General features: G+C 37.8%; 1 protein-coding gene across 2 annotated transcripts in view; it reads right to left on the reverse strand.

Moving 5' to 3' along the window:
• cltca (clathrin, heavy chain a (Hc)) overlaps positions 1-12,268 on the reverse strand; it is a 51,323-nt gene extending 39,055 nt beyond the window's left edge. For both annotated transcript variants that reach the window (XM_041801732.1, XM_041801731.1), the window contains exon 1: positions 11,951-12,268. In XM_041801732.1, coding sequence (XP_041657666.1) covers positions 11,951-11,992 — 42 coding nt within the window. In that variant the 5' untranslated portion in view covers positions 11,993-12,268. The remainder of the gene's footprint in view (positions 1-11,950) is intronic.
• Positions 12,269-12,630: the final 362 nt, after the last annotated feature.

A 12,630-nucleotide genomic window follows, 5' to 3' on the forward strand; every position in this document is an offset into this window, starting at 1 on the left:
GCACTGTCATTTGCCCACTATAAATGTTGACAAATATTATTGTTTGTCCGTTTAATTTAAATCTTTAAATGTCAGAGCAGTTTTGTGACCACAAATTAGATCTTTGTATAATAGCCTTCAGGGCTTTTCAGCTACAGCCACATTTTTCCCCTATACTGCTTTATTTTAAAGCCTGCTAATGTTATAATCTGACTCTACTGTCGACAATTTGCCAAAGTTGACTCCTAATCAGCAAACACAAACCACAGTTCCAGGAACTGCTCAACAAAACGGGAACACCTTTTATCAATGACAGGACACACCCTCCCCCCTCAGCCCCGTCTCACCCACATTCTTCTCTTGTGTGTAACCTGGTTTCCTCTGAATGACGATGCAACAACTGACCTTACTGAACAAGTGTTACTACCAGCTTTTGGAAAGATCTGAAAACTGGTTTGTTCCAAGCATTCACTGCAGTGTTTCATGTTCTTTAATTGCTGGGAGGAGGTTGTCATCATATTGGTAACACCAGTGCAGATTTCAGATCTTTTATCACAAACACTGACCAAGCTGAAGCCCTGTTTACTGATGCACTGTTTACTTAAATGACAGACAAAGTAAAAGAGGTTGCATAGAAAATAAACTTTGGACACAGAAAAATCTGCTTTAGTAATAGTTGCTTGTTTTACTGATGAGGAAACTATAAAACCTTCAAAAAGCATTGAAATTGATTTATAGGACCACTTCAAACTGATAGTAAACATTTCTTTTGTAAAACAGACCTCAATGAGATCTCAATGTGTGTAAACTACCTGTTTGACTTGCTCCAATTCATTGCTGTAATCTCAGTATGCCAGACTGATGTGTCTATTTGTTAAGCAGAGGAGGAGGGTTATTCTCCATTATTACACAATAGTTTTCTGAGATTTACACTCTCTCTCTCTCTGCCTTCCATCTGCCATCTATTCTTGGATCTGCAGGAAGCCCTTTCATTCACAATGAAAAGCTTTCATAAAACAGGAAAGAACCGCGTGGCCCAGTCACAATAGAAAAGGTACCTTGGTCCACTGGAATAAAGAAAAACAAACACAGACAGACAGATGCTGTACTGCAGGAAGATGGACCACACCACAGTACGGTTGGTAAGACTGGTTTGCTATGGAAACCTTGTAGTGAAGTACAGCTGTGGGCTAAAGCTGCTGTGACTTCAATGAGCAGGAATTTCTGTGAAAGCAGGTCAAACCAGCTACAAACAATGTGGAAAACTGTTTTGGATTTATCTTAGCCTGGCCTAGCTTTTGTGGGTGCTGCATTTAGCATAGCTGATAGCAAAAGGTTGGGGAATGCTACACCAAAAAATATAGCTTAGAAAGGTAGCAAGAGGGGGGTCGAAAGCAACTTAATCCTGACTTAAATTTGCGTATTGTTTCTAGCTGTAGGAACTTGGTAGCTTCAGACCTTAAGGGATGACTTGAGATAAAAATTCCTGAAGAAAACATCTAACTATACAATGCAGTAACAACTTTTTAAGAAGCACCACCAGCAAACTATAGATCAAACGTTGCTTAATGCTAGATTAAAGCTTTCCAGTCTGTTTTGTTATTGCAAGGAGACTTACCTTGCTACAGATTTGTAAAATATTTAAGACTCAAAAGTGTAGGTCAGCTAAATGTAGTGTAAACTAACACACTTACCATGTTAAATTCAACTCTCTATGAGTTTAATTAACACTGTATATTTTCTGTTTATTTGACTTTAATCATAGAGATGTGACTTTACCTTAACAACCCGGTTGGAGACCTACTCTCGTTGTTTTTGTCAATAAGAAAAGATCATATTTTACTGTACAACTCCTCAGTAGCTACACAGTACTTTAAGTCAATTTAAAACTAGTAGATAGTTATTACTTTTACTTAAGTAGATTTATGGACCACTACTTGTGTAAATTTTAACCAAAGTAAAACAGTTGTGTACTTTTTCCACCTTTGATTTAAAAGAACAAACTTTACCATAAATGATATTGTCTTATTCTTGAGCTTGTTTGAAAATACTGTATATCATCAAAACTACATATTGCAAAGCCTGAACTGCTAGTACCAAGTCTGTTTGCATTTTGTATTTACATATTTTTTGCCTTGCAATAGTGGCAGTGAAAGTACCAGTTGTTCAACAATTATTAACATGAACTCCAACATGTTCTGCTCAGTCGCCATTGAAAAAGAAGCCAAACAAGGTGACATAGAACCCCAGCCACCTACTGATAATCTGGGAAACATGATTTACGGGTAATATGGGGATACTATGTGACCATACATGCTCACAACTTCATAGGCCATGGCAAAAGCTTTGTATTGACTGATCACATAAGTGGCAAGCTCAGGGTTGACTAACATGGAGAGCATTAATGTTAAGTTATAAGTACATCTGATCAATGCAACAGGAAAAATACACTTTCAAAGGATGAATAAAGCATAAACTACAAGGTGTGATCATAAAGAGAAAAGCACAGTGAAGAGGAGGAATCAATTTACATGAGAAGCTGATCCAGCCTGCATGCAACCTTGGCCTAATCGCCTAAACTTGGGCAGCCAGCCAATGCAATGGCAGCAATAGCAACACCAGTAAACGTGGTGACTCCTTATTACTCTGCATTACCATCATTAGTCCCTTTACAAGCCATTAACTCTAACTCTCTCCACCTCTCTCTGATCTGTTCACTTCTTGGAATGAATCTTTAGTGGCATGGCGTTACAGTAAGAAATAATATCTGCAACAAAATACAGCATCATAACCAAGCAAGTAACTAGTAAAATCCATTTTTCTGTAGCTTACTAAATCATGAAATGATTTCTTGAAATGATTACGTAGCATAGCCCTCAAAAGCCGCATGCGCATGTCAGACCAAAACAACTATGGCGGATTACAGGGCTGTGTTCATGCTGCAAAGCTACTGAGCTTATTATGGCTTTAACAGCAAAATATGATGCTCATTTACCACCACCGTGAAAAACAAATGTTCATGGAGAACAGATGTTCTTAGATCCACCACGGAGAACAACCAGAGGGGCAACCAGAGAAAGTTTTGGACAGCTTTCCGTAATCTTCTTCTCTTTTTGGTGCGTTTCCGTGACAGCGTTAACAGCGTCACTTACAGGCTTGGCATATATACTACAGTGTTTTCAGTGGTTCCATGCTTACGTGGACATTTCCTGAGACAGTCCTGTATTTACGGAAAACCTTTTCAAAACAAAACAGAAATATATCGTTTTCGTCTCCGTGTCGACACGGCCTTGTTAGACGAAGCAAGAGCTTGGATCGTCGAGCACAACTCTGTGCTTTAACCAGCTTGAAACACTAAGTGCAGAGTGAAGAACCAAGGGGAAATATTCTCACACATAGTTCGCTATCATATCAGTGAAGTAGGGCCTTCGGAAAGTGTTGGCGTGTACTGGTAAATGCAATGGATTTCATTGCAGTGCTACAGGGTATATTTAAATGGTGAAACAATTCTTTGTGCATTTTCGAAATATTGAAATTTCTAGTGGCTAAATAAGTAAAGAATGCATCATAGTCTTTCATGCGTTTTATTTTTCTTTAAAAATATATTGAAGATCCACTGCAGCCAGAGCAACAAATGCATAAATATGATGGTGCACCAAAAATCTATGAGTTTTGCCCAATGCAAATACTTAAAACATCACGTAGCCTATCCTTCAGCTGAGAAATTCCCATTAAAATTGAGCTGACGTTTGCTACTGACACAAAGAGATAAGGAGTCATTCAGCAGATTGGGACCATTCATGATGATCTAGAGGGAGTCCCAGCTGTGGATTTAACCTGCGTGCTCTTCCTTCAAAGGAAAGCAGCATCTTGCTCAGCAGAAAAAAAAAGCCCTGTGTGTGCCCTGGACATGTAAAGTTCAAGGCAGGGCAGGGAAGGATGTGCTATGTAATGTGCTGAGGCTTGCAGCACTTCACTGCAGCGCTCCACAACAGGAAACCAGGGACCCATTGTCCACCAGGACTGAAACAACAGGCTTGCCCAGTGCTGCCTCCTCCACGACCATGTGACACTGGTGGGGGACATGTGACCAGCCCAGGGGTGAGGAGCAAGTGGGCTACTTTTACTATTAGATAAAGAGAAGAGCGGCAGGAAGGAATTCATGAGTTTCTGGACCCTATCCATCTCCAATCTGGGCCAGTTCTGCTGAGGTGGTTTCAGGACTGCAGTTTCCTTTGTCGTCCAAATGCTCCTGATATCTTACATTTAGTCAGAGCTGCAGAATGTCAAGTGTTCAGCAGATCTGTATCCTCAGCAGCCTGTCACGAGATATCAGCTGGTCAGTTACTAGCACAGATCAAAGTGCACCGTGCTAACCTTGTACAGTGATATTTAAAGAGCATGACACAATAAACTCATGCTCCTCCCACATGGGGAAGAACAAAGATGTAAAGCTACTGCAAATGAAACTGAATTACATGCACTTAGAGCCAAGCTACACAGCCTCAGTTTTCAAATATTCAGAGAACTGAATCCTTTCTCACGCTGCAAACATTCAACTGTAATTACCTGCTTTGGTATACAATAACAAATGCAACTTTTGTCAGGGCCAATTACAATATTTTGTTTCTTTAAATGAAAAGCAATTATGCTTCAATCTTATGAGTCTTTAACAACCTTTAAAAAGGATGTGTTTGGGGAAATTTTTATTTCATTATCCACTGTCTATTAGTCTCTTGGGTTATAAAAAAAATCTTTAAAATCTTGATGCTGAAAAGTGAGGATACTATATCTTGGATAAAGCAACTCCATCGATAACTTCCTATGAGTAATATATCTATAACTTACTATGACTACTATGAATGACTTTAGATATACAACCATCATTGCTTAATTTGCTTACAAATCTGGGCATGTTACACATTTCTTTAACAAGTTCTTGATGGATATTTTGGTTAAGCCATGAGAGTTAAATGAGGACATGTTTTGTAAACACAACAGAACACTGCGTAAACCTAAAAACTACTTATAAAATATCCACATATACATAAACAACAGTAATATGTCATTATGGACTGGTATGTGAAATGTTCTCATGGATTAAAGGAGTAGGACAAAAGCTTAAGCTGTTGCTTTTTCCCTTCAGAAACCATCAACAGTGCATTTTAGGCCCCAGAGAGGGTCCCTTGTCAGACAAATCCTGTTTACTAATTATTATTTTCAAGGTAAGCCTTAGTCAATGGCAAAATGGGCAGTGTTTTCATCACAGAAACGACGACTATTTCTTACAGACTCTTTACCCAAAAAGTACATTGAAATTAGGGCTGGGTATTCTGAGCCCGATTCTATTTGATTCTTGATTTGATATTGATACATGTAGGGATATTTAAGTAACAAAACCTACATTTGCTTCTACATTTAAGAGATTCTCAGAGAACTTTAACTGGAAATAGTACAAATAATGTTCCAACTAGGCACATTATTAAAAACATCATGGTTTGCATTAAAATGACCTAAAACTAGTAGTATTTACATAACTATTTTCCCTCCATGTGGCACATCCTGGATAAGGCCTCTTTTGTCTGGTTTGCCTCTGTATTTGCAGTGTTTAGATCCAAAATGCGATCTGATATCCTCTTAAGTTTGGAGGTGCCTTCAGTGGCGCAGAGCTGGCATGCTTCACCATGTTTGATTTAATAGAGTTAAGTCACTTATTGAAAGTCCAAGTTGAAACTCTTGTTGTTAAATTAATAAAAACAAAAATAAGTCAATTTGATAAATTATTTCACAAAGTTTGATTAAGCCCGTTATGTATAATGACACTGGCGCTTATAAAGTTTAAAATGTGGTGGTAATAGTAATAGTCAAAATTTCTAATATAGTTAGGGCCCTAAGATGCAGCTTTATTACTCATATCTTTCTAAATAACTAGAGTTCCTCTGTTTTACGGAGCACTCTGTCATTTCCCTGCTGTAAACAGCGGAGCCATGCGTAATTTGCGCAGCTGTGAAAAAGAGGAGAATAGGGGATAGTAAAATAAAGCCCACTGCACAGAGTGACGTATACAAGGGGTTTCAAAAACAGTCAAGAGTTTGCTCCTGTTGAACACAGCACCCCAGACTATCACTGTTGTGTGCGTGAGTCTGCCTGGTCTGTAGCAGCACTGGCTTAAGCGCTCTCCACTGAGTCCCTGAAAATCTTGGCTGCTCGCTCTGCACCAGCAGAGGTTTACATTTGAGGAGGAGATATCCAGCTCGTATTGATAACGTGTCCAGATATCCAAAATTAGATGACTGGGCGTAAGATTTAAACCTTGAATCAGAGTCTAAACACTTTAACAATGCTAAATGCTTGCAGGGAAAGTTTCAGGCTGCACAAGTGATGTAAGTCCGAGACTGATAGCACGAGGAGCCGTCAGGAGAAGGAAAAGGCATATATTAAAAGATCGATCTTACGGTATTGAATCAATACTGTAACTTTATAAAAAGAATCGATCTGAATCGGAGAATCAATTTTTTTTTAACACAGTCCTAATTGAAATACCAGTCTTAGATTTAAACTGGTTCCTTATAGTTTAGTGTCATATAGCTAATTTTTAGCACTCTTCATAGTGGATGCTGCCTTATGAATATGTCATTTGTTCATTTACCAAAGATGAAAGTATGTTTTTGTTTCTTATACTGCGAGGTTTAGTGCATGACAGTGTGCTCATGCCGAAGCGTGTGTAAAAGATGTAAGGCTCAAAGTTACAGGGATTTTACTCAACACTTGTGCTATTAAAGTTCTTTAACTAGAGTCTCCACTACACCATATAAATGGATGACTTATAAATATGCAAGCTATGCAAGTTGACCGGATGACAGATGACAGATAATTGCAAAGTTTGAGGGAGAGAGGAAGGATGGAGAGAGCACAGACCAAGGCAAATGCTTGCCTTTGGGTTCAACAGGTTCAGAATGTTTGTTCCTTTAAATCCAAAAGACTTTGAATCCTGCTAAAAATGTCACTGTGAGAAGTGTGTGTAAGCTCTATTTAGGATACTACAACAGATTACTGGGTAGTCCCTAAATTTGAAATGGGTGAAAATGCATAAAGTTCTTCTAAATGTGGCAACAAACCTATACTGAACTTAATTAAACATTTCAACCGACAAGCAAATTATAATTATTTTTTTTCAATTCAATTAAATTGACAACAGAACAAACCAATCAAGCCACCCTGGTTCTTTTCTGGAAAAGGTGGACAGCTTGCAAGGAATTTCAATTATACAGATATACATGTACTTCTCGTGACAATTTGATAGACTATAATGTTGAAAAATTTTCTTGTGTTTTTGTAAGAAAACTTGGTAGAAATGAGAGATTTGGCTTAAATATCAGGATATAATTCCTCCCAGTTTTTTAATCTGCTAAGAGAAAAAGGTTTAGATTGTCCTCCTGCATGACTACATGCATACACCAGATTTTACAGAATTTGAAATGGACACAAACCCTGATGTGCCTTTAAGTCTAATAGCATAAAGTCAAAACCAAGGCCTAAACTGTAATGTTAGAAGTCCAATGTTGTTTTTTATTACACCAGTCTGTTAAGTTTTTAGCCTCTCAGACAGTCAGGCATATTGATAAATGTGAGTGAGTTTTAAAACAAATACTTTGTACTGAGTGGTTGCATGGTAGGAAATGATTTCATAGTACCCCTGCTGACATGATTTCTGCAGACAGTGTGGTTTGATAAAAATCAGCGCAGTCAATCAAGATTAACTTGCAAAGCAAACTTGTATCTTGTATCCAAACTAGCTTTGCTCTACCTGTATGCAATAAAGGCTGTATGAAAAATCATGACAGCACAAAAGCAGAACAATGAGCGTAATGAGTTACTATTATCTCTCTAGGATCCAGTGTCTCTACTGAGCCAATAAGAAAGCAGAAGTCCCTCCTGCTCCCTTATTGCATCACACTGTAGTCGACTAACTGACAGCCTGCAGGATGAATGGCAATCCTCTTCAGAACAAACCAATGAGAGTAAGCCAAGCTGAAAAAGGGAAACATATTTGTAATTTGGCAAGAAATCTAAATTACTATATTCTGCATGACCTGCACAAGTGTTGCATGCTGTGAAACATGCATGAAATAGCATATGCAGGTCATGCATTAGTGATAGTTGCTGGAGATCACTTGGGAGTTGTTTAGTCACACAGAATGACCTTGTGAAGCACCAATGACACACATAAGGGAAAGGAGAATTCAGTCACTGGCAGCTCATGTCACTGGCAACTCAAGGATGAAGCACTGTTACCTATCTGAATCAGATAAGTCCAGTTATTGAACAGAAATAGGAAAATTGGAAACAAATACAACATCTTAAAAAAAACAGAATTTCCTTTCTTTCTTTCTGTTTTTAAAAAAGTTCAGCAATTCATCTCTTTGTGTCTGTTCACTTTGCACTCCCACTCTTGCAATCAAGAGGACTTAACAAAGGAGTCAAATCTCATTCCACAATAATTTCATTGTAACTGCAAACACAAAAGAGCTTTGCATGGCTTTGTGGAGCAGCTCAGTCACCATACAATCAATTACGATAGGGCTAAATATAATCTCATCAACCTCTGTCAAATAGACTAAAATGGCACATTTCTCTAAGGGCTGTGCTACACCATGTACACAATAAATATTTTTTAAGTTGTTGAAGACATGTTTTTGCCAACAAAAAATAAAAAAGACACCCACTTCAAAACAGGGATTCATTCTGGCTATTCTCAGAAGATAGGTGGCATTTTCTCAGTAGCAGGAAGGTATAATAAGAAGCAGAGGACCTGTGTTCAAACATTTACTCTACAATAATGTCACTGACAAAGACACTGGAAGTCACAATCAACTCCCATGAAGGAATTGACCGTGACCTCTTTTCATGGGTCAGTGTCCAAGCATCTGAGTACTGAGCCAGGGGAGACACAAGCTCTAAGAAGTTAAAGAAACTCAGGGAAACAAGAACACCCTGGATTAAAAGCAGGCACTCAAATAAGCACCTGTCACCTGCCACATACAGGGATATGCTGGATGTGGGAGGATTAAAAAAATCAGGTCACATGCAACTATGGCAGATAGTTTTTTCTCAAGTTGAAAAATAGGGATGCATTATATTGGATTTTATCCGATATGCTGAGTCAATAATGGCACCAATGCATACACAACTTGTTTTGTTTGTGTAAATTGAGCTGTTACTCTTAAGGTAAGAGCCTATTTGTTTTAAAAACTGACATAAAACATGACAAACATTTGACTCTACCATTGATGATTAATGAATTATTGTTCAAATTAAAAAACAAACATTTAAACTGTATTTGTAACAGCATCAGTAAAACCAAGCTTCATCTGCCTTTTTAAGGGCTATAAACAGAACTGTAACAACCTGCTGACAAACAGTGAGCTCTGACGTGCAAAAAATAAAAATGCTGCAATCTTTATAGAGCTTAAACTATCAAATTAAAATCCATTCTCCTAATTAAACAACAATTAAACAACAGGTTTGCAAGGTGGTTTCCTGACAAAGCAATTGAAATTACACAAAAAACACCTGCTTCTCAACTGCAAAAAATTAAACAAGCTGTTGTCTAGATCCATAACTTTAGTCCTAAGAACACACACTACCGTTTAAGGAAAGAGGATGAAAAAAGACAAAAACTTCAGCTGATGCAGATCTGTTGATTCTGCTTTAAAATGAGCATACTTGTTACAATCTGTTAATATGCATGGCTAATATAGGCTGTAAGTATCTGCAGAAATGTTCATAAGTGCCTGCACATTAATTGTTTGAGCTAATGCCTGCCATTATCAATACCACATTAATAACATTGTGCATCCTTGTCTACATTTCTACTAAGATACCACTGACTTAAATCTTTCCAAACAGAGATAAGGAATGATGGACAAAAGAGTGGCTAGTAGAAACATTCAGTGAATTGCATCAGAGGTTGATGGAAAAAGCTGATCATACAACTTTACTGTCTGCATTGAGGCCCAAAGTAATCAATCACATAAGCTCATGTGATTATGACTTTTTGTGATCTGACCAGGCTAGTACAGTAACAGAATGGAAGGAAAAAACAAACACTTTTCTGTAAGTTGACAGTAGGGCTGAACGATTTAAGTAAATAATCTAATTCTGAGATTTTTTTCAATATTGCAGTTGCAATTTAATGTGCAATTATTTTTGGGTTCCTCATCCAATGCTTTTCCTCTAACACAAGCAATAAATCATTCTTTATTTTAACCAGAACAATTTTGAAAAAATGTCCAATTTGCAACTATTTTGACTTACATTGAAAATTCTATATCAAATGTTGCATTAAAGGGAATGATCATTTTTATGTCACTCTTATTTTGAATAAGAAAAAAACTTTAAAAGTAAGGAAAGTAGGGTTTTTGCAAACTATTCTAAAAAAAATGACACTTCAATGATTGCATGATGGGTGGACCATATCTCTGCTACACAAAAACTGAATTAAACTGGTATTTTAACACGAACTTTCGGTCAAGGTAATATTGCACCCTTTGCGATTTGAAAATTGCAGTAGGACATATTGCAATTTAATCTAAAATTCAATTAATTGCCCAGGCCTTTTTGACAGACAGATCAAATTTCTCAATTAAAGCTACAGTGTAACACCAAAAGTCACTATAATTTATTCATTGCATCCTGAAAGTCAGTACTCCAGACTTAATCCACAGCTTGGAGAGTTTCCACATCCTCAACCTGACCATAGGATAATTTAATTGAGGTCATAGTAAAGGTGTGGCCATTTAAAGAAATGTCTGCACAATCATAAAAGACACGTTTGTCTTGTATTCTTCTTTAATTTGCTATGCAAGCTTTCCTTCTGCCATATCAAAGGGAGGGCTTGCCTCACAGACAGGATCAGGAGTCTTTCTCACTGCATTTTTGAGCCTCAGCCAAGTTTGACAAAGTCATTCAACAAGCCAACACACCACATGACCATTTCTACAACCAGCCAATGTGATATCCTGCTGAGTTTAGATAATAACTGTCAAATTACAGGGATATTCCTATCCAACATGTCAACGCCGATCAAATAAATGAGCTGCAATAGTGATCATGTCATCTCTTTCCAATAAGCTGTCACTTTAAAACATGATGACAAGTACAGTATTGAAAATCGTTATGTCAATAATATATATTGCATTAAGAGTCGTCGCTGTATCAGTATTTAAAACTATGATATAAAACTAGCAATTATCAAATATCAGTGCCTCTCTCAATACCATGGCAACAAAAAATTAGTCCAAAGCCCCCCATATTGGACAAAGTCATGCTTGAACGACATAAAACGGCATATGGCAACGTCTCGGCAATGTGATGTTGCCAGTCTTTTTGTGCTATTTTGGATGGATTAAATCCTCTCCTACGCACCTGTCTTGTGAAATACTTGAGGATTTTAAGTTACAGTACTTTTCGACACCATCAGCCATTAAAATAGAAAACTATGTTTAAAATATCGAAATTCTGATATCCATACTAAAGACAGTGATATTATCGCAATTTTCAATGTGACTATCTTTACGACAAGTAAACGTTAACTGTCAATTAGTCCGAGAACAAGGACGACTTTTTACAGAAAGAACTAATTTAACATATTACTAAACGGGTAAAGCTATAGGCATTGGTCGGAAACTTGATTTTAAATCGATTTCTGCATAACAAATGCGGCATTTCGTCATTTATTCAACGAACAAGGGAGGCTGAGAAAAGTGTTAGCAAGAATGCTAGATGCTAACTAAGATAAACGTCATCCACCCTGTCAAGCTAGTTAGCATAGCTTGCGAAAGCTAACTTAGCTTGCTAGCAACCCTAAACTTATGCTTGAAAAGTCTCTACTGCCGCCGATAATGTCGTAAATATTATGACTGGAATACAAACTTAAGGTAACAATATAGACATTCATTCATCCATGTACCTGCAGGTGCTCCTGAAAGCGAATAGGCAGGATCTGAGCCATGGCGGTTCCTCTCTCTCTCTCCTCCGGTTTCTTCTAATGCTAACAAACTACGGCTTCTTCTTCTTTCAGATCCTAGCCGGACAGCCAGGGAGCCTCTAGTCTAAAGTCCAAATTTATCAATTCAAAGCCTTGTTAAAAAACGTGCTGTCGGTGCGATTATACTTTCTATTTCGTCCCAAAATCTGTTTACTTGCTGGCTTCCCCTGGCTAACGTCTGACTGCCACTACACCGACTCCCTGGACCTGCAATGGCGGTGGAGGTTGGTCAGCGGAGAAAACATCCCGGAAATGGAAGTGCACTCAACAAGGCGGATGAATACGCAGTCACACTTTTTCTAAAAGTGCATGACGGAGTGTGTAAATCGTTTTCAGTTGTTAAAATCAAGCATTTTGATATGAATTTCCACAACAAGAGGAAATCGATAGATAATTCAACAAATAAATTGAAATGACAAATACAACACTGGGACTACTTCTTTCTATTCGCCCTTTGATTTTTGCCACATCATTCGTCTTTGTAAATTAACGTCAGTCTGACGTGTTGTACACTTGTTCCTCTCAGCCAATCAGAACACTATGACCTCAGAAATTATTAAATTTAACTTTTTCTTGGGCTCCCCTGCCACATATTCATCATT

This window comes from Cheilinus undulatus, linkage group 12 (genome assembly GCF_018320785.1).
Source record: "Cheilinus undulatus linkage group 12, ASM1832078v1, whole genome shotgun sequence".
NCBI lineage: Eukaryota > Metazoa > Chordata > Actinopteri > Labriformes > Labridae > Cheilinus > Cheilinus undulatus.